At 39.2% G+C, this 23,055-nt stretch overlaps 1 protein-coding gene across 2 annotated transcripts in view; it reads left to right on the top strand.

Annotated features, from left to right (window-relative positions):
- Window positions 1-4,284: 4,284 nt before the first annotated feature.
- The window catches only part of ZNF292 (zinc finger protein 292), a 48,661-nt gene continuing 29,890 nt past the window's right edge, over window positions 4,285-23,055 (top strand). Inside the window, exon 1 of one of the 2 annotated variants that reach the window (XM_065833345.2) lies at window positions 4,285-4,559. In XM_065833345.2, coding sequence (XP_065689417.2) covers window positions 4,398-4,559 — 162 coding nt within the window. In that variant the 5' untranslated portion in view covers window positions 4,285-4,397. Of the gene's footprint in view, window positions 4,560-9,647; window positions 9,941-23,055 lie in introns of those variants that run through there. The other variant, XM_071806786.1, reaches the window with a different exon arrangement.

The following is a 23,055-nucleotide window of genomic DNA, read 5'->3' as shown; positions in this document are numbered from 1 at the left end:
CTCATCTTTTCTGAATAATAGTGACCAGAAACACACAAATTGTTTCAGATGAGATGAGATCAATGGAAACAGTTGACCTGGCATGTTGTGTAATTTTAGTAACTTTTTTTTGCAGCTGGATCATATCTTTGACTTGATCATCGTCAACTAATGCAACAAGCACTTTCTACCCACTATCACTTCCAAATAATAAGGTTTGGTTCCTGGCAGAAAGTACCGCTATCAGTCTCTTTCCATGTTGTGTTATTAAAATTAATCCATTCTATTATATATTTAGGTTCTCAAGGTCATTCATGTCTTGATCCCTCTCATATTGAAAGTGTCTCGCTATTTTGTGTCATCAGCACATTTCATTGTTACAGCTCATATTTTTGTACCTACATCATTAATGGAAATTTCTGGCTCAATAAAGATCTTCTGATGTTTCAGATGGGTATGTGATAGCTTTTTGCTTTCATCTTAAATGTGGAAACATGCATTTTTATATCTTCTTTCTCATTAGCCCCTGCTTTAATTTCCTTTGTAAGGAAACTCAGCTGAGCTTCTGACAATTCTCACTTTATTCTTATCCTTCTTAACATTTTCCAAGCAATCTTTTTTTTTTTTTTTTTCCCATTCCTTTCAAGCTTTTGATTGCTCCCAATAACCCTTTTGAAGTGGTTATTTATCCAGCTGGGACTGACTGCACCTCTTGTTTGAGATACAAATTCCAGATACTTTTTTGCAGGAGACTTGGCAGATGCCAAGCCTTCTCCACATGCAAGTCATCGAAACCACCCAGGCACAGTTGTCATATCTAACTCATTTCCTTAATTTCTCAAAATTTGACTTTCAAAATTAAAAACCTTAGTTATCAACCTACTTTAGCTCTGACTAGTATTTTTCCTAATGATCTTACAAAAACTACTTCTCTCCAGACTTGAACCCAAACATCTCTAGCTTGTCTTTGTGCTCTCTAACAGAAGCTCTTTGCTCCAGTTCCCCAACACTGACTCAAACAAGTTCTATTTTATCTTTCCTATCTCTGTTTCTTTAATATCTATCACATCACAAATTCTAATCCTCCATCAATCCCCTTTGCCTCCCAAACACCATAAGTGTTTTAATATTTGTCTGTTCCTGTCCTAATTTCTATTGTTGCATCTTCTGTTATCCCTAAAAGATCTAGTTTTGTTGCCAGTTCTCCAATGACACACAAACATCACAGCTGTTTTTTGCTAACACAACATTCTACCAGGAAGGGTTAACAGTCCTCCTTGCAACTATCAGCTACACAGTCTAAGCAACGCTGTCATCACTGTTCCAGCCCTTTCTCCTTGCTGTCTGTTCTCCTAACCTCCAGTACTCCTCTCTTGCTATTCATTTGATTTTTCTCTTCCAGCATCTTAAAACCAATAGTGGGACATAACATAACTTGATTCTTTTCTTAAAAACTTGTTTCAAAAAACTGACAGGTAAATATCCACATGCAGGGGACCTTAGATAGTGAAGACTCCCTTTTATTTATTTCTCGCCAGGCCCAGCATGCCAATACATAAAACCTGCATATCTGAAGAGCCATAGGATATGCCTTCTCTTAATGACAGGTCTATTTGAGATACAAGAATCAAAGTATAGAGCAAGGAAAATGTACCCCACTCTGGAAACAGTGAGCCACTCACGTTCTTTTACTGTCAGATAGTCTGCCCCACAAGTCCATGTTAAAAACTGTATCTGAAAAGCCTGCATTCTCTCTGCAATCTCTTTCTCTCCTGTTATTGTTGGGCAACATTTTTTCACTTCCATGAGCACTATCTACTACAGTATAATTTCTGTCAGGATCCAAAGATAGAATGAGTATCACAGTTTTGCATCTGGTCATGCCCAGCATTGTTTTCCTTGTCCTCAGACCACCATCATGTTTGTCGCAGTAGCTGTCATCATATTCTCATGGTTGTCAAACAAGAAAAAAATACCTCCTCCCTTATTCACTGCTGTTTGTGGTTGTTCCTTCTACTGGCTAATGTTTTCCTTGGTCTCTTAGGTGCAAGCCTGGCAATTAGCTGCCTGTGAACTATGATTAAAGACAGGAATCCTCCTTTGCACAAGGCCCCTGGAGGCCTAAGTGCAAGTCCTCTTCAGGGCAGGACAGCTGAAGGACAGGCTCCTTTCCACTTCATCCTGATTAGAACAAAACAAACAGCTCTTACTCTGCCATCCTCAAGTTCTAACTTTTTGCATGAGCAAGAAACTTGCGCTCCATGCTTCTACTTCCTTCCTGGCCTGCGTTCAATTCAGAAAACCCTTTGGGCAAGGAGGGAACAAGAAAACAAGCTACAACAAGGACAGACTATGAATACGAATTTGGCTATTGTGGTTTACCCTTAAGTGAAAATAATTACAAATAGTGCAATGTAGGACTGAAAGAGTTACCCAGAGGAGAAGCTATTTTACCTCTTGCAGATAAATTAAGTGATTGAGAAATAATAAATAGGTCTCTGTGCAATTGTTTCTAGTATTTGCATCACTCATTAGTACTGCTCTGGGCAGTTTGGTGGTGAGGAATACATGCAAACTAGTTAGATTTCTCTGGTAATACGTTAAGCCTTAAATGGGAAAGCTGAAAGATTGCTCATCTTCTGCTTGGAACAGAATGGGTTTAATGTACAGCAAATACCGGAAACTTACAATGTTTCAGGCTTACAATGGCAAACAATATATTTACTTGGTTACTTATATGGGAAACTAGACACATACTACTTTGGGTTTACTGCTATGACCCAAAATGGGGTCATTTTTGGACTAGATCCCCAGGTCTGTCTCCAAAATGTGGCATATGCAATATTGTCACTGTGAAAGTCTACACTTGCAGACTAGTGTTTCTGCAATCTCTGAAGAACCTCTTCTCTTTCCAGCTCCGATTTAGCATTCATTCCATCACATGCATCAGCTTTTGACAGTATACAAGAAACAGGTAGCACCCATTTTCCTTTGTGACAAAAAAAGGAGAATATAATCATAAAATCGGTCCAATGGTCATACAAGGTAAGCTTGCATGTGCAGGATGTCATGTTAAACCTGTGTCCGAGCAAGACTAAATGACATACTGAGGACCCCGCAGCTACAGTCTCTCCAGCCAAAAAAAATGTTACGCCTGACTACAGTTAGTGCCAAATACCAGAGGGTTCATTGTTTTCCAGATGTTGTGAAATGCCCGGCTTAACACAATGCACCTTCTCTCACTGCTGGCTAAGAGAAATCATCCACTCCCAGCAGACAGTGCTCTCACTACAGTAACGCACTTCCTCAATGAACGCTGGCAATGGAGAGCAAAGCCGGCAGCCTGTCAACCTATACAGCCTAAAAAACTGTGCAAACCACGTATCCATGCCAATTCAGTGCCCATCAAGCCCATATTTTTCTCCTCGTTATACTCAGTGCCTTGGGCCATTCTCCAGGATTTCCAATATTTGTGACAGGTGAAAGAGTCTCCACAGCTTCTCAGGCAGAGGCAGGAGATGTCAACACCCAACACTGGAGCTTTACACTGTGCTGAAGACACCACCAGTGTGTGAGAGGGAATCAGGCCCAGCACCAGTAATGTGTGGGGAGCAAAGCCTCCCAGAACCTCCAGATCACAATTGCTTCACTTGAAGAAGAGCAAAGCCATATTTCTCACTTTGAGTGATAATAAAGATTACATTATATAGATATGAAGAAGACAATAGTGATATCCTTGAGCTAACACACCCTGTTGCTTCCCACAGAGCGAAAAAGAACAGAGAACAACAACCAACAAAACCCCAGCAGCGTTGACCACGGCTGATGCAGCAGCAGCAGGTGCCACGCAGCACTCTTGGGTGAGAGCAGGGAAGACGTGGCCTGTTGAGGTCCCTGGGGAGAGCCACAGCCTCTCTCCATGAGGCGAGGGCTGATAGGAAGCTGCAGCTCTGGTACAATTGGGCCACGCAAACGCTGTCAGTGCCTTCAGAACTCGAGAAACAGCGGCAAGGGCCGCCCCAGCGAGACCTTTCCGCAGCAGGCCCGTCGAGCAGAAGCTGCCGCCATTTACCGCCGTTTGCCGCCAAAACCCGTCGGCTGGAGGGCGGGGAGCGCCGTCACGTGGCCGTGCGGCCGCCAGGCGCGTGGCGTCGCCGTCACGTGACGCGGGGCGGCGCGCCCCCTTCTCGCGCTCGCCCCTCCCCGGCCCAGTGCTGCGCCGCGGGGGACGGAGAACGCGCGCGCGCGCGCGCGCGCCCCCCCCCCGCCCGCCCGCCTCTACTCCGGCACGTGACCCCTCCCCGGAACGTGGCATTGTGTAATCACGTGACCTGGCAACGGAACGCGCGGGGGGGGGGGGCCGAGAGGCCGAGGCAGCGAAGGGGGGGGCTGCGTACGCGACGGAGCGGGGTGCGAAGATGGCGGACGAGGAGGCCGAGCAGGAGAGCGGTAGCCTAGGTGGCGACCTCCTGGAGCTGCGGCGCCTGCGGGAGCGGCTAGTGGAGCTAGAGACGGGGCTGCGGGAGAGCCCCGAGCCGACGGTGCAAGCGGCTACCGAGTACTGCAAGCAGCTCTGCCAGGTCAGGCCGCCTCTTCCCTTCCTTCCCTGCCCCCGCCCGCGCTCTCCCCTCCCCCGCGGGGTGTGTGTGCGCGTCTGCCCGGCTGAGAGGGAGCTGGGGGCCGGGCGGGAGCAGCGCCGCCCCCGCCGGGGCGCCGGGGAGGGAGCCGCAGCCAACGGCCCGGTGCGGCGGTTGGCCCGGCGGGGGCAGGACGCGCGGGCAGTTAGCGCTTCGGGCCGGACCGGGCGCCGCGGGGTGATTGACGCCGCCGCTCTTTGTGGGCTGGGATGAGGCCGCCCGTGCCCCCTGCGCCGGGAGCCGCTCCGGCCGGGCCTGTAATCCCCCCGTTTCTTCTTCCCCCCCTCCCCGGCGGCCGCCCCGGTTCTCGCGGTCTCTAGGCCCCTTTGTTGTGCTCTGCGGCTTGGCTTATCGAAGGGCCCTTTGTTCCCGGCAGTGGCGGACTGAGGGCCCCCCTGCTCCCGTCCCCTTCCCTCCGGCACCCCCCTCCTCTGGAGGCGAAGGGAGGCAGGCGGCAGGTCGGGAGATGGGGCAGCGCTTCTCCGCCGAGGGGCCGGGAAGGAGCTGGAAGTCGGTCTCAGATCTCCTCTGTTCTGGGCTCCTGCTCTATGCCCCAGCAACCCCCCTCCTCCCCCACTTCCCTCTCTCTTCCCTGTCTCGTACCCTGCAGGGATAGCGGAGGTTTTGCCCTCCCGGGAAAGAGAAGGCGGTGAAGTGGTGATGGACTAAACTAAGTCGCCGGTGATGCTGGCAGATCCCTAGGGCTGCGATGCCGCATTCTTGTTTTCTCGCCCTGTCAAGGGAGCGCAATCCCAGCTCAGGAGAGGGCTCCCGAGCCGGCGCTGCTTGAAGCATCATTGTGTGTGGTTGTTGTGGCTGTGAGTGTTGTCCCTGCTTCCCGAGGGCTTGGGCTGGTCCTGAAGCAGGGCTCTTTGCAGGTGTTTCTTCTGAACGGGAGACCCTGCAGAGTATCCCTTTCTAAACAAACTTTGTGGTGCTAGCTCTACAGCTAAAACAAACCGCTTCATTTTATTCACGTATGTATCTATACGTTGCCCTGACTCTTTTAGTTGTCCTTGCTTAGTTAGCATTAGGTATGACGCGATGTATAAAACAAGTTCATAAATATTTTAGGCCACAGAAATTCACAGAAACCACTGCTTCTGTAGCCTTGCTATCAGTTTAATAGCCTATTTGATAAAAGTGATCATGTTTGTTTACACATCACTGTCACCCGTTCACAGAATGTAGGCAAATTTTTAAAAGGTGGAAGGGACATGAGTGAATTCACGTCATCGGTTTGAATTGTGTTTTATTTGTGATTTTGTATCTGTTTTCTTAAAGACTTGATTCTTGGTGGTAGCCATTGTAGCACTGCTAATTTACATGTCTGTCACCTCTAGATTAAACTGGGCTCTATTTTGCTACCAGGGGGGATTCACTACTAAATATTTTAAATGTATGCATTTCTTGTATTTTACTTCATATGTACAGGAATTGTATTTCAGGTTCTTTTTCTTCAGTCAAAATTTATCGTATTGTATTTGGGTAGAATATCCATATAGATGCACAGATACAAGATTGGTTTGTGTTGGTTCAGATTGCTGTGTTCTCAGTCTGTTTAATCTTTGTGCTAGCTTTCTTAAATTCATACTCTGGGAGGTGGAAATCTGGCTTTCCTGGCTCCGGCTCGACTTCCAGCTTGTGAATGAGCTGTTCATTGAACTGAAGTAGTTGGGTAGGTGTGACTGAAGACACCATGCTTGACATATACAGAGTAGATACTGGTGTCTGAAGGAGATTTATCACTGAAATTGTGGTTGTGTGTGCTTAGTGAGTCGCTTCAGTAGTTGATTGATTTAAAGTTTAAAAATAAATTAATGTTATTCTTATTTTAAGGGCTGTTGCAGAGGTTCATTGTAAGACCTAAGTTTACTGATTTTCTTAAACATACACTTTTTAAAAACAAGTCTCACTGGACCAAACAGTTGTGTAGAAGCTGACTTAGATAAAAATCGATGCTGTTTTGAAATAAGTCGCTGTCCCTTCTATACTAAGACTTAAAGGAAAGCTGTTTTTGCAGGATGAAGACTGATGTGTAACACTGAGAGCTGAGATATGCCATTCAATATTGAAAGATATTTCTTTTCAAATTTTACCCCGGGGTCTAAACAGATGCTTAATGTATTAAATAGTGTTGTTGTTGGCCAGATATATTTATATTAGTTCAACAGACATTTTTTCAATCCGTTCACCTGTGCTGGTGGTGCCAAAATACTTATTCAGCCTCTTCTACAGTTTTAATCCTTCATTTGGTCTAACACAAAATAGTATCCATGATTCAAATAGTAGGCTTAGCTTGCACTGCATGACAGAGGTTATAGAAGATTCGTGTAATAGTAAAAGCCATTTCAGAAGCCTCCTTTAAGTAACAGTTTAAAGGCATCTGCTGTGATTTCTAGATTAAAGTCCTTGAATATATATGTATGAAAGAATAATTTGTCTGGTCATATATGCAAAACTTAGGATCTTATTTATATCTTAAGTCTGAAAGTGCAGTACTGAAAAAATGTTTTAGTGGTTATCTCAGTATGATTTCACCCACTTTTTTCATGCTTAGTTTCTAAGCATGAAATAACTATCCAGAACTTGGAAAGTCCTGTGTCCTTATTTTATTTTGCCAGATAGTGACTCTAGAGCCCAGCAACCACATAGATTGTTGCCATAAGAAAACTTTTTTCTTTTTTTTTTTTAATGAAATGGGTAGTGTATTTTCGTACTGAAGGAAGCTAATGAATGTGCAATAGACACTGAAAGATCCATAGGTTCAAAGGCAAATAAGGTATTTAAGTATTCTGCTTTCATTAAATGAAGTGGGAGTTGTATGGCCAAATCCCTTATCTAGTTTTGAAAAGTCTCTATTTGAACTATTTAATTGTTTATAACCCAACAGTGTATTACAGCTGTTACAAACACAGAAAAACAAGACCCTTTGTACCTTGACAGAAGATAGTGTTATAGAACTGGGTTTTTTTCAGTTGTAAGAATAAAGTTTATTTTTATGTATTTTATATGCATTGTTTCATTAGCTATACATATTTTTGAGTTTGACTGCTGATTGCAATGTGAAATAATGCAATTATTCTTAAAATTTAAGGGGCTTATAGACTGAACCTTAATCCTGTACCTTATATATATATGAATGTAGTTGTGTTCACTATTGCCAACATGGAACAGAGAGCATTATTTTTATTTGTTATCAAGTGAAGTTCACATACATATGTATTTAAAATGACTTTTTAATTGTGATTCATGCTCTTCTGTTGCAATCTGGTAATTAGAGAATCAGTGACAAACAGTTACATTGTCACAAACAATATGTGTACAGACTGGGGCAGACAAAACAAGTATCTTCAGCTGTAGTGACTAAAAATTGAAAGTGTGAGTTTTGCAAGAATTCAGAATGGTCCAAAGAAAGATTGCTGTTCTTGTTACCAGGTGGTGGCTCATCAGATTATTTTCAAATTTAACTCTTAAAGGCAATCTGTTGATTGTGTTCAGTTAGAGAAGACCAAAATGTTTAGGTTTTGTTTTGTTTTTTTTTTCCCTGAGCACTAGGTGCACGTGAGGCTGGTGTGTATATTGGAGCTCTTCACTATGGGCTGTGTTCCCTTCCACTTGATCATTACCCAGTGTAACCTTTATTTTCTTAAATACCAAATTGCAGACTAGTAACAAATTTTGTTTTGTAGCTAGTTAGTTGCGAATTCTTTGTGATACATTTACCTACCCTGCCTGTTTTTGTGTCATTGACATATTTTGTCTTTGAGCTTATTAGTCTTCCCTCCATTGTTGTTTGACTTTTTACCTCTTTTTTGAATCTGAGCATGTGGGTACTGAACCTGCCTTAATACCTTACGGTCCTACCCTTTTTTTTTTTATTTCTCTCTCCGTGCTGGTGTGCTAAGAATAGATTTTGGTAATGTTCGGGAATATATACTGTACTAATCCAGATATAAGATGTCCCTCCTAAAAGCAAACAAACGTAGCTCTACCTAAAAAGCTTTTTTAAAGTTAAATACCCATAATCAATATACAATAAAGTTACAAAGCTTTCACTAATGATTTGTTTCTGTTGGAGGTTAGTCTTTCTTTCTTCTTTTATACCTCACTACAGTTGGCTTTCAGTTTTTACATCTCACAAACTTCACAACTTTCTCATGCTGTCACCCTCTTCACTGTTGCCATCTTCCTCCAGTTGTCTCTGTATTCTCAGCTTCCTCTTCAGACTTCAATTCTGTCCATAGAATTTGAAATAAAGCCTCCCTTAAACCTTTTAGCTACAACTCTGGGGTTTATCCAAACTTGGTACATGTTAATTCAGTACAAAGAAGTGTTTCAGTAGACTGCTTCATTTTTTCGCATAGGAGTTAGAGTATGATCCCTTGCCAAGAGCCTTCCTATATATGAAGACCTCCACTATTTCATCAAGCACATGCAGTTGTGATAACCATCCTCCTGATGTGACCATAAGATGGGTATTCACTGACAGTGAAAAATACCATCAGCAAAACATCAGTTGCCCTTTTAATATAAGAAGAAGACATTTTCTCTTTTTCTTAATATCATACCTGGTCTCTTAGTCCAATCAGTGTTCATCAGACTCTTCTCTGAGTGCATAGGTAGACATCCACCCTTGATTCTGTTTGGATTAACAGCTAACAGTGATCTTTATGCAATGCAGTCACAAACTGCTGGAATGTGAAAGTTGGTAAGGTTGCTGATTTTTGAGCTTTCAGTTTAATGATTTCCTGTGTAAACCAGGTCTCTCTCTTCTTTTAAGTATGCAAAAATTCTATGACTTCTACTTCTTTAAATTTAGAATGTTTTCTTTTGAGACCAGTGAGTGATTTCGACACTGAACTAACCCTTAAAAGCTTCTGTTTTGATGTTTCTGTCTTTGCACATTTGCCTCTCCCACACCGTGTTTCTTCTGGTCTCATAGTTACTATTTTTTCTATATATGTGTAAGATTTTCATCGTATCTTCTAATAATGTTCCATTTCGCCTTTGTGCCTGTGATCTCTAGATGATATCCTGTTCAGGGAGAGGTGTACAGCTGCCAGAAGTCACAAGAAATCTGCTGAGCTATAGTACACCACATAGATTCCGAAGTTCATGAAGAAAAACTACTGTAATCACTGGGTCATCTCATGCAAACTTTGAGATGCTTGGGGCATTTTTGTGCTCCTGCATCACTGTAAGACCTACCACGCCAAACATTATCTTAGTGACCTTGGAGAATGGGAGTGGAATGACACCCCCTGATTTTTTCAGTTAAACTATGGAGAGTCAGAGAAATCGTCTTGATTTCAAATAATATGGTATGTGTGCATATCTGGATATAATGTGTGTATGTTTAGAAAAAAGCACCCTCGCTGTTTAGGGCAAGTCTAACCAATAAGCATAATTACTGTAATCCTTGTCCTCAGTAATGGCATCAAGCATCAGCATCATGCCACATTAGAGATGGTCTTCATTAGAACTTATGAGCTCTGTACGGTAAGTTTTTATTAATAAGAATTTTCCTGTATCAAAGTAAGTGGATGTGACTGAAATAGTTAATTTACCTGCATATCTCTCTGAAAATCAGAGCCTCATTGATTTGCTTTTCTAATCGTACTAATGTTGAAGCTTTCTGCCATACTGTCTTCTTTGTGTGTGTGTGTGTGTGATCGTGATAATTTTAGTCAAGTATGTTTGAGCATAAAAAGTGCCAAAAAGTGGTACATGTGGATTGGACCGGGGGGGAGGGGAAAATAGCTAATATGTTCAGGCAGCAAGTTTAGTTCAGCGCGTGTTTAGCTCATGCCTTATAAAATGTAGCTTTCTGTAGTTCATTTTAATTGTTTCCCGGTTACTAGGAGAACCAGAACTGGTACAGTTAGTTTTAGATGTGTGTTTTCTTTATAATCTGCATATTTAAAAAGCCGAATCTTTAATAACAGTCTTTTAATATTATTGTTGGGCAGATGAGTGGAACCCTAAACTCATTTTGGTGACAGTTTTGAGTTAAAGATCTGTTGTAATATAAATTGAGTCTTTTCATTTTTGTAAAATGCCATCAGTGTATAATAAAAAAGGAATAATTTGTGGTTTTTTCTGTATTTTTCTGTATTAAAAACTCTATGGGTAGACAGTTAGGAAAGAACAGTCAAAAGAACTTTTAGTTTTGAATACTTCCCTTTTGAACGAGCTGGGTTTGGCAGTATTTTCCCTGTATGGAACATGTATCTGGAAGAGATCTCAGTTAGCTAGACCGTGTTTCCAAAGCAGGATTAATTGTGGGCAAGCCATAGCTACAAATGCTTGTTTAACCTGTTCACAAAAATTTTCAATGAGAAAGATGCCAGGAGAACTCCCTGGAATAATAGATTTTAGTTCAGTTGTCTTTGCCTATGCATTTTTCCCCCTTACAATCTAATTTGATTTCTAATGTCTTGTTGCAATTTAAGACTACTGTGGTTTATCCTATCCCATGTAGACATGGCAAGTAGCATACTCCTTTCCTGTTCAACGCACCTCTTAGATTTTTCAAGGCTATTTTCAGTCTTTCTCCAGTTTCCACTTTTGCGAACAGTTTTTGCAGTCTTTGATTTCTTCTTTATTTTTTTTTCGTCCCCCCCTGCCCTGTTTCCTTTTTGCTTTGTTACTATGTCCTGGGAATCCATGTGATTTTGAAGTACTTGCCTGCAGGGAAGGTAACAATCTAGTGAGAATTCGTTAAGAAGGTGACAACCCATGTAAGATTTAGGATTTAAGTGTTTTTTCTTGCAGAGCATATTATTTATCCTTCCAAGTATGAATAGTCCAGTGAAGAGTGATAGTTCCTGGGAGCATAATAAATTAAGGTAGTTAAGAAGATGACAGCATGTAGATGAAGGGACCAACATTTATAAAACTTCAGAATCTTTACAAAAGCTCACTTTTCTATGTGAGGTACTGCATATGATACTAAAATCAAGCATTCCACTTAATTTCTGTGATAAAGAGCTTTCTGTTTGATAAATAGATACTTAATTTTGACAAACGGATACTTAGTTTCATAGTTACCCTGGCGCGAAATTTTTGCTGAGTTAAAGTTACTTAGTGCTTTTACTGATGTTATTCAGAAAACCCCTCCTATCAGCAAACTACCATTTTTTTAAGAAATACTTTTAACCAAAAGTTAATACTAACGGGGTATGAAGTGTGGTTACAATTATTTTTCCTCCATGATACTGTTGATTCTTATTGCCCATTCAAAAACTTTGAGGCATACTGCTTTACCCTGTCCTTCAGCCATTTAAAGAACAATCTGAAGACCTTACTTTAGACATCAATTTACCCATAATAATTGGCTTTAAGCAGTAGCTGCACATCTATGCTGGCATAACTAAACAGATTAGGTACTTTCTCTACTGGCACATATATTCCTGCCTCTGCCTTTTCCCCTAAATCTAAAATTTTTCCCCATTTTTGAATAATGTATATCAATAATATCTAGGTTGCTTTCTAAAACTATGATTATTGAAGACTCACTGTTTAAAAAACATAAAGTATTGACTGTATCCATATTGTGCAGGACTGTACAAAGAATATATATTTTTGTTAATATTAATGTTCAGTAAGGCATCTCGTTAAAACATACACATTGTCTTTCAGTTTATTGATAAGGAAGTTCTATGTCTATTTGAAAGATCTGTCTTTTTCCTATGTCTCTTATTATCTTGTTAGAGAATACCTCATAAACCACAGATCTTCAGGGAAGGCGGAAAAAAAAAGGACTCTTCTGGAGAATCTTTGCTTGCATTCTGACTAAGAATCAGTGAATTTTACCTGGCCTTTTCTATTATTCCACTCTTTGAATGTCATAGTATTTTTTTACTTTAGGTTTTATACAGACATACTATATGTTGAAGGTGATAAGACCTCTCTAAATTAGGAGTCAAACAGAAACGGTTAGAAGACATCAACATATTCTTTCTTCATTGTGTTGCATTACCTGAACTAATACACAAGCCAGATAAACTATTTCAAATTCTTGTATGGAGCACATCTTCAAGAAATGGTGCTCCAGGCATTGATTTATATATATCAAAAGGTTTTGGTTAGTGTTGTTTTTAAAGGCCTCCATACAAATCCTTGAGCATTTACAGTGCAGTGAGGGAAACTAGCGTAACATTCTTATGTCATCAGCTTCTCTAAAATGATGTACAACTACTTGCAAACAAGTTTAAATTACAGGTAAACAATATGACTCGAAAGTATCTCTTGAAATAGTATTCCCCATTTTATTAGGTCTGCGCTTTTGCATATGATGGGACCTTAATGTCTCAGTGTTTTAAGAAAGAGTTTTTTGAGGTGTGGAGTAATTTTTTCTGTTTGTCTTTCCAAATATGCATTAAAGACAATTCCATGGTGTTATTTCTGGGATCATTCATCTCTAAGGATGAACTGCACTGTTTCATTTGGGAGGAGTTAATCTAATAACACTTGGTATTTGGCAGAACAAAGACATTCAGAAAGAAAGCATATGTAACATCAAAAAGTCAATGGAGCTTTATAAAATCATTCTCAGAAAACGGTTCTGTTCTAGTAGGAAATTGGACTAAACTTGCCTGTAGTTTTTGTTAAGAATAGTTTGATGAAATTTCTTCTCTATCTTCTCTTTTGTGACTGTTGTACAGTTTTTTGGTATGTAATATTTCTGGCTTCATTATTCCATATATGAAGCTAAAGGAAATTAATATTTTGTCAGAGAATTGGGAAAATCCTATGCTAACTAGTGTGGTTCTCACCTCATTTTTATTTTTTTGTTTTAAATTATTCTGAGCTAGTGACACAATTCTTTGTCCTTATGGGACCTCATGTAATATGGACAACTTCTGCCAAAGCTCTGTGTGGCTTCAGATACTGACTCCTGGTGTTCATTCTCTCCAAGCTGCTGGACAGATGTAATTATTGCTTTGAGAAACTGAACTCCATGGAGTAAAATTCTTTGATTTCTTTAAGAAAATAAATTCTTTTAGGTCTTTTGAGTTGAATATAGTAGCTATGTTAAGAGTTTTCATTTCAGCTGATAGTGAATATAATGTTGCGTGTATATCATAAAGAACAGAATTTGGTAGGACTCCTTTTGTCTTTTGTTATTCAAAATGATGGAGGGAATTGATTCTGGTGAATAGATAAATCCTGTTTGATATTTATATATCTAATACACTGAATACTGTTTTGATGAATCAATAATGTACATTTAGTGATCAAGCATTAAATCAAATGACGTGTAAGGAGTTCTGCGATCTTGTGATTCCTGCTCATCTCAGGAGCTTGTGATAATGTAGTGTTTTATAACAAAATGAACACAAGGATGAGGACAGGGAGAGATTAGATGTTCAGAATCACAAGACAGTCTGAACATTTATCATTGGAGGGTCGCTCTTATGAAGAGAATAGCCTGGATAAAAGTAACTTTTGATGACAAATCCATAATAGTGAAGATGGTAAAACTTAAATATCCCAGTTCTACAGACCTGGAACTTGCATAGTGTTCTAGGTAAAACTGGCATGGCAATTGAACACTGCTTTTGGTTACCCAGCCAGACTTCAAGAACCACGTCAGTGTGATGGCAGGAGCTCCGAGTTCTGCTCAGGGTTGGTAACCGATTCAGGAGAACATAGAGTCTTGGCTCCCCTCCTTCTTCACGCATGGGCATGGCAGCAGTACATTGGCACTAGTATAAGGACACAGTTGGTTATTGTACTCTGAATCAGGTAGACGTTGCCTTGTTCTTTCACAGGAAACGTAGATCAGATGGAAACATCCTTTGGGATGTCAGTTTAACTCTGCTGAATAGACGAGCTTGAAATGGCAAGTAACATTTTATTGAGGAAGAAGATTATCAATTAAGTTCTCATCATAATTAAAAAGGTTTGAAGTAGCCGTGGGAGAAGTTGCTTTCAGCTGATAAGAACAACTAATACAAAAATGTGATGCAGATGAACTACAGAAATTTTTGTAATGTCTTATGTCACTTGACTGAGAGAGCAGCTTCAAGTCACCTATATTGCAGGAAATGCACAGGTTTTCAGGTTAGACACAGTTATTTATGGCTATCTTCCTATTTTTATTCTCCCCATATGCCAGTCTGATAATTAAAAGAATAGGTAAATTAGATTTCCTGGCAGTGGATGAAAGTTTACTGTAATGAACATCCCACCACATTGCTGAAATGCCTGTTTAATAGCCAACTGCTGAATATTGTTTTTAACTAAACAGACTAAAATAGGGAGGTTGGGATGACAACATTCAATTGAGACCTGCATGAAAACCCAAAGAGACAGAAACGTAGCCTAGAACTATGACAGGTTTACTTATATATAAGGGTGCAAGAGATAAATCAGATACTACTGAAAAGATCAGAAAGAACATATTGAATGCAAAATGTTGAAAGATTAAGTTGAGCCTAAAGAAGGATAATTTCTGCTACTATATATGATAAAGCATGAGGCTTAATGAAGTTATTTCCTGGTAAATAGTTTGCTTATTTAAAGTAGTCTATGGATGTAAGCAGAGACTTCATTTTCTAGGTTTTTCAAGTTTTTCTAAAGCTAACTGGGTTTTGAATTTTAAACAAAAGAGTAAAGAATAATGAGAGGAATAGCACCAAGGTAATTTCTCTTTTGTTTTGCCTCTTTCAATTTTATAATTAGCAATCCGATCTCATGCAGTATGTTCAGCATACCAATGTGAAAAACATACAGATTGCTTGCTCCTTCTGACTTATATTTGAGAAGCATCTATCAGTTAACAGAAGGTTCTGTGTTTAGTAATTAACTTTCCAGAGTCAGTTGTTTCTCTCCCTTGCTGTGTTGTTTGTGATATTTTCTTGGTGACAATAGATGACATAATTACTACTCTGAGAGTTGTAGTAGAGCCCCACAAGCTTTTCTTCTATTTCTGCTTCTGTATCTGCTGAGGTGCTTTTTTTCAAACCTTTCTCCAACATAGACTCTGCCTTAGAAATGTAAATGTATTTTTCACAGTATACCTATGTCTATCTTGGTTGTGTATCTGTAAATTGGGGGCAGTGGTACTTCCCTGCTATTCAAAGTTACATGCATTAGAACACAAAGCTGGATTTTTTTTGTTGTTGTTACTTTGTCTGCCTAGTGATGTAGAAATAATTGGATAAAAGACAGTTAACTTTTTATACTTGTGTGCTGAAGACTCAGGGCCCTAGTGTCCTTACAAATTTAATTGTAACAATAGTTAAAAAATCTTCAGAAGTTAATCTTAAGGCATTAATGATGGTTCTTCATATCCTTAGGTGGCATACATGATTGCACACCTCCCCCAGGTAGATGTGGATCTTGAGTCAAAAAGTAGCTAATGATAATTAGCTTTGTATCTTCAACTGTTATGGTTTGCAGTTTTTGTGGAATGATATTCAAGCAACTTACTTTGCATAATAAATTTCTGTATATAATACATATGTATATATATAAACTGCTATATAGATATATGAATGTGTAGGGATTAAACAAACTGAGAAAATCATTCTTTGCTGACTAGTTGATCATCTCCACTGGATTGCAGATGTATTTGATTTAATAATCAAAATTAGAAGTTGCTGTCAGTTCTTTAACAATTACCTTTTCTGTGTATGTGTATTTCTCTGAACTTACTTACTGTTGACTCTGATGATCTCCAGGAGGACAGCTTTTCTTTAGTATGAATATACACAAGTTACTGCTGTTTCTGTGCATCTCACTTTTCCCTTTTTGGTGAGGCTTGAGCATAAAACTTAGATCTGTATCTTTATGGTTTTGCAGTTCTGCTACAAGAAAATTGTGCAGTTACAGTTCAGTTTATTCTTTGTGTTCTGGTTTGATAGACAACATTTCAGATTCAAATGGTTGTTCTGAAAACTCAGACTGAATAAAAAAATGAAGAGGATTGTGAGAGAAGAATGTTTGTTAAAAATGAGGCTTGTAGATGGATAGAATTTTGCAATGCTGTTTTGCAGATTACCTTTAAAAGTGTTCAGGAAACTAGTCCTTGAAAGTGTTTGAGGTAGTGTTTTTTTGATTAGATCAGAGCTGATAAGTTTAGGTGTTAATAAGCAGTGGTTATCTATACCTATGTGCATACCTATGTGTCTAGGTACTGAAGATACCAATTACAAAATCAACACCAGCATGTGGGTGGTACTTCACTCTGAGTACAAAACAGAGCGTGGGTTGTGGTTTTTGTTGTTGTTTTTCCTGTGGAAGGATAAACACTGTAACAGAGTATATAAACATACCTGCTCATACACTATAATACAACTACTTATTTTTCTGAATATCTCTCTTCAGTAGATGAACAAGGAAATGAATAGGTGAAAGAAGAGTTTTCAGATAATGTAGCATATCCATAGAAGATACATTTGAACCAAAATAGTGGGTGCCTGTACATTAGCTCTCTGGGTCAGATAAGTTCACTTTCAAAGTGATCTGATCATACCTGCTTACCGCACTTTGTTTTACATTGTGGAGTGCCTTTTCAGTGTGGATATTGAATGTATTTTTGGATGAAACTAAGCCATAGTCTGTGCTTCAGAAGCAATTGCAGGCAGTCTGCTTCAGCCACTAATAGGTATGCAGTTAATGGAACCAGCTGAAAGCTAGTCACAAATAAGACCTGTGGGGAATACACTGGGGACTTGGGTTCTCAGCACCAGCTTTTCTACACTGTGGATCCACTCCATATGCAGTGCATTACTCTGAAGTGCTATAGTTGTTGTGAGATTTTTGTGAACCAGCACTTAATTGCAAACTCAAATTTTGGTTTTGAACTTTGTCTCTGAGTCTTTCTTGAGTTTGTGAGTATTTCTTGGACTCACTAATTCAGTACTCCCTAATCTTGACTTTGCTTTCAGCTACAGGATAGAGAAGCCGATGGCGTTAGGATGGGGGTGTAAAGTGTAAAAGCAGCTGGAGTTTTCTGTTTGAAGGGAAAGGAAAAAACAGTGAAGAAAATTAGAACTGTAATCTATCAGTACAGAAGAGGAGTAGTAATGGGGGAAAAAAATAGATAGCTCTGCATCATGGTGCCTGTAGTGGACAGGTTTGAAATATCCATGTTTTTCTATGTCGGTTTTGTTCTAGTGTAAAAATCAGTTTGCATGTAGGGCATCCCAACTAAAAAAAATGAAATGGAAACAGGTCATTTATGTCTGAGGTTCTTTTTTGGAGGCAAAGCTGAAAGGGAAATAAAGATGAATTATTATTATGGTGATAGGGAGAAATGCTTTGATCAGAGGATTGTCATACCACAGGAAAAAAGCAATAGATACTATTCTTTTTTTCTCCTATGCTTTTTAAAATGAGCATGAGATATGATGGGGTTCATGCTGTGTGTAAACATTTAGCTGCTCTCTTAAATGCTTTAAAAATAATCTGTCGTAGTATTTGTTTCTAATGCCTTAAATAGTGGAGTCTCGGCAATCCGAGGTAGACTTGGTTTAAATTAGACATTATATTAGTAAGGTTTTCTAACATGCAGAACTAGTTCAAGAACTGTTCAAGTTTTAACTTGAATATTCTATTTGGTGACGTCTTAGTTGGGTAGTCTGTCCTACAAAGTGGACATAAATACTGGTTCCATCCTAGCTATTCCGTAGCTACCTTTAGCATCTTCTAAGTACCTTTCATGGCAACCCTAATGTAACAAAAAAAAAAAGTTACAGCACTTATCAAAAGACTCCTGTTTTTTGTGTGATGAAAGGCTTGTTCTCCATCTTCTGGTAAAATGCTGAACAACAAGGAGAAAAGAAAGCAGGTCACAAAAAATACCCAAGGTGTTCTTCAGCTCTAGGAGCTTAGATCATTGAGGCTGAGAATAATGTTATTTCAACACCTGTAAAGATGGTTCTGGTGTCTCTTTAGGATGTGACTTTGCTGTGGGTCTTCACAAAGAGATCATCTGGTACTGATGCATTAGTACCAAAGCAGCTTGACTCCAGAGATGTCTGAACTGGGATATCTGATATATTTTAGTACCGAACTACATTAAAAAGAAAACATGTTATAAGGCTATTGTCACCCAGTGAGTCCATTTTCCTCATGGTACAGAAGAGAGGCATCACAGACAGCATTGCTGCATTCAGTTAATCAAGTTCTGGTGGTCTGGAAGTGCTTCTTGAACCAACAGTTCCTAGATGCTGTGGAGCCTTGAGGGTGTGACTGCCCAGTCTTTTTGCTCATTGGTCATCCTAGTAATCTTCCAATTCACAGCAGCTTCTTAGAACAGGGGTGATTTCAGCATTGTAAACCAGATCTAATACTTCACTTAGAGAGATCTGATTACTTAGCAGGTTTGTTCTGCAAATTCAGTTCTGTGGCTGACTTTTCATTTGATTCTGTAATGATCCTGGCACAGGGCTGTAATTGCACAAAAGAGTTGAGACCGAAAGTCCAGCTTAGTTTGTAAAGTATCATAAATTGCACTTTAAAAATGGGCTGTTATCAGCTTTCCAGGAATTTGAACAATACTGTTTTCATCACATGCTCAGTTCTTTAATGGTTGCGACAGCCAGTGAGATTATGCTTCAGGCTCACAGAGTTTGACTCCAAAAAACACAGCTCTCAGAAATGAACTGTATTTGAATGAGATGGATGTCTAGCTCCAGCCCAAGAATCAGCATATTAACTGTGGTTTTTCCCCAAAAAAAACCTTTTTTCTTCCCCTATCATTAAGTCAGAAGACATCATCAACATCATCACTGTGTACCTTGCTACTTGGTAAAGAGTACAAATCAAGTCGTCATATTCCTCGTGTTTCATCTCTCAGGATTCTGGGGCTTTGTCATGAACTAAGCTGTCTTGCGATTTGTAGTACTTAATTACTGTCCAGTACCCACTCTCTGTTGCTGTTTAGGGGCTTGGCACCTCTGCATGGAAGTTCAGGAATTCCTTCTTGCCTGTCCTAAAAAGAGTAGTGTTTCATCCTGTCATCTTTATTCCTGGAAAGCAGCATCTTACACAGTGGGCATTGAACAGTTTTTGACTCCTTCTTTGATAAAGGTGTTTTATTTCTCACCATATTGTTCTGTCCCTGATCTGAGGAATTGGTTTATGTGTAATAGCTTTATTTTCGTATCACAATTTGAAATAGTTTAACCCACTGATCTGTGGAATACTTTTTGGTTTGTATGTGTCTCCTGTAGATAATTCAGTAGTGAATCTACCATGATTAAAAAGCACCAGTGTATTCATTTTTTAAAGAAATGTGTTCATCTCAGATATCTCAAAGCAACCATATAAACCTGTATATTCATGAAATGTTTTTTGAAGCTTCTATATCTGATGGTCTAGCTGCCAAAATTATACCTAGATCTCAAAATATTTTAGTGCCCCTATTAGCAGGATGTGTGCACGCCCTTAGTGTGAATGCATCTAGAAGAACCGTGCTTGTGCACAGTTGCCTTGTGTGCTTCTGTCTTGAGGGCTGCACATCTAAAATGTCTCAGTATTTCTGTTTTAAGATACTGGTCTCAAATGCAAGAGCTTTCAATGAGCATATTTACTGTGTAGATATAATGGGTGGAGATTTTTCAAGTTTGAGCATAAACTTATGTTTGTGTGTTTGTTCAAGTACTGATGAACAATACCTCTTGCAGAACCACGGATACTGCAAGAACTTTACAGGTTTAACAAATATTTCCTGGTGCTCTTAACTCCCTTGAGAAAGGAAAGTTAACAATTTCAAATGTTGTTCTATTTTGAGTAATTGATAAACATGAGCAATTAGTTGCGACTCGTGACTGCTTTACCTAAAAGGTCAACAATGAGAAGCAAATGCATGGAAAATACTGTTTCAGGAAGAAGCAGATAGGTTTTAGTTTTGGAAGTGAAAGCTGATTTAAGATTACAGACCTGTGCAGTTAGGATTGAGAGGGTCTTTAATCTTACTAGTTGGTCGGTTTTTGTAGCTGAATAGCAGATAGTCTTGTTGGAAAAGAAATAGAGCAGAGAGAAATGACCTAGGCCTACTACTCAGACTTTTAAGTACTTCGGTTAGTGATTATCTGCAAGGTAGGGAGATAAATGAAAAAGGGAACAAAATGAAATACAGATTCATGAAGGGGAACTTTTTTTTTTGAGAGACAGCACATCTCATTTGTCTGAGCTTCACTAAAATTACTTTTGAAGTGTCAAAAGCAGAAAGATGGCAGGTTGAGAATGAGTAAATATGTAGAGTACTGGATACTGAGATACAGTGGATGACATCTCTGTTTTAATTTCAGTTGAAGTTTTGTTAAGAGTCTTGTAGCTTACTTTCAGGACTGCATTTCTATTTTGTAATATAAAACAGAGGATTGTGCTGACAATACAAAGTGGGGAGACATCATCTTTTCTGTTTTCTTCACACATCAGTATGCCTGCATTGTTGGTGTTCTTCACATTCAGCAGCAATCAGCATAGGAAGACTCAATAGGCATGAGAAGCATTTTCATATCCTTACAGCTGCCATGTCTGGATTTGCCAGGTTCACATGGCTCATCATTGCATGCTTTAGTAACTTGGACATGGACAAGCAGGAGGTGTTTTAGCTTATTATTGTGCAATGCATTCTTAAAATACAGTTGTGTATATTTGAAAGGTAGTTCTTGCTCATCTGGTGTAGTACCCAAGAAATTTGAGAAGCAGAGAGTTGAAAATTTTACAAGCAGATAGTAACATGGAGCTTTAAATGTCTGAACATTAAAGTTACCATTCTCTTTTTGTGCCATTCATTAGCTGACCACAGGCAATATATTTCATGACCTGAAGGAAATAAATTATGTTAATATATGGCCTTCTCTTTCCTTAGTTTGCATGGAAGAAGAAAACCACACAGACGATGAGTAGCACTTCATCGGTACTTACGTGGAGCGAGCAGTTCATGGTGCTACTAACTATACTCCATTTCACTTTTGTTGCGTGTTTTTAAAAAGCAGTGTCTGGCAGTGGATCTGAGTTTGTAACAAGATAATAATGGAAGACAGCTGTTTGCAAATAACATCTATTTAAATCATATCAATTTGCGTATCTGACTCTCCTTGTCTTATTGTCAGATAATAGTATCACCGCAGTAAGGTGATTTATTCCTTTAAATTAAAAAATCCCTGTCTGTCAGGATACTGACTGACGTTTTACTTATTTCTGTGAGATGTGTGTAGCTCTGGCATCCAAAGCTAGATGTAGATATGGACTGTACATGTGAAATTCTAGTCAGTAGTAAATAACGCCTTCTTTTAGTGTGAAACATATTTTAATAGAGCTTTGGTATTGTAGGGCTAGTTTTAGCAAAGAAGGTTGCTCAGTATAACTTTTGAAAGTAGAAAAGCATCCTCTGTGGGTACATTGCTACAGCAACATTCATGTAATAAAGACTGAAAAGGATAAAATGTATTGCCTGAATATTACTCATGGCCATATATATTCCACATTTTACATCACAGATGTAATACTTATTGGTTTTTATTGTACAAATTGAGATGTTTCCATTTTTTAAGCGTTCTTGATTGTGTAAGCTACTGCTAAAATAAAATGCCTGTTTCAGTCTCACAGAGGAACAAAACTTAGCTGTTGTGCTCTGAGTGCAGTACTTGGCTTGATTAACATGTATGTCCTGACTAGGGAAATAAATAACTTAATGAGGCCCAGGGCTGGGGGTAAAATTCTTTTTATGGTTGTAAGCGGAACACAGCAATGATTCATTAAGCAAAGCAGAATGAATTTTATTTTCTTTGTACAGTGGCAGTGCTGTATATTCTAGGGACATGCAGACAACGAAATCTGTCATACTGGTGAATACTTTTGGAAGGCATGGTGGGCACGAGTGCTTAATATAGTTCATGTAACGGCTTGAGAGTGGCTGATCTATATATACAAGATAAAAATAGCTCTATTTAATGCTGAAATTAGTGCCACTATGTTATAGTGCAAACTTCTCTGCTTGCATTAAGCAGTGTATTCACATCTGTATACACCACTTTTAAAGGACAGTATTGGTAGTGACAGTTCACCAGCGTAGCAAAATGGTTTTTGTTAGGTGGTAGATTTTGAGAATTTGCCAATCTGTGGATTATATCTACTTGTATTTTGGTTTTGGTTAGCTATTACTAAACCTCGTAGTTTCAAAATTTTACTTACTTCAACTTATCCTCATTAATCTGGACGTGGATTGACGCAGTGTTGGATGAGATTTTATAGGTTCTGCAAGTGCTTTTGTAGTTCTCCCCCAGTCCAGTTTTCTGGTATTTGCATGTTAAAATCAGTTGAGAACTACTTTCTTCTGATTTTTTTTGTTCGGATATGTGGGAGATTCTATAGCAGAAGAACTTTATTGTCCAGAGGGCTCTTGTTTTCCTTACTGGAAAAAAAACCTTGTCAGAATTGAACTGATATTGTCAAAATTGTTTTATTTACA

Source organism: Patagioenas fasciata, chromosome 3, assembly GCF_037038585.1.
Source record: "Patagioenas fasciata isolate bPatFas1 chromosome 3, bPatFas1.hap1, whole genome shotgun sequence".
NCBI lineage: Eukaryota > Metazoa > Chordata > Aves > Columbiformes > Columbidae > Patagioenas > Patagioenas fasciata.
This window is presented reverse-complemented; position numbering and strand designations above follow the sequence as displayed.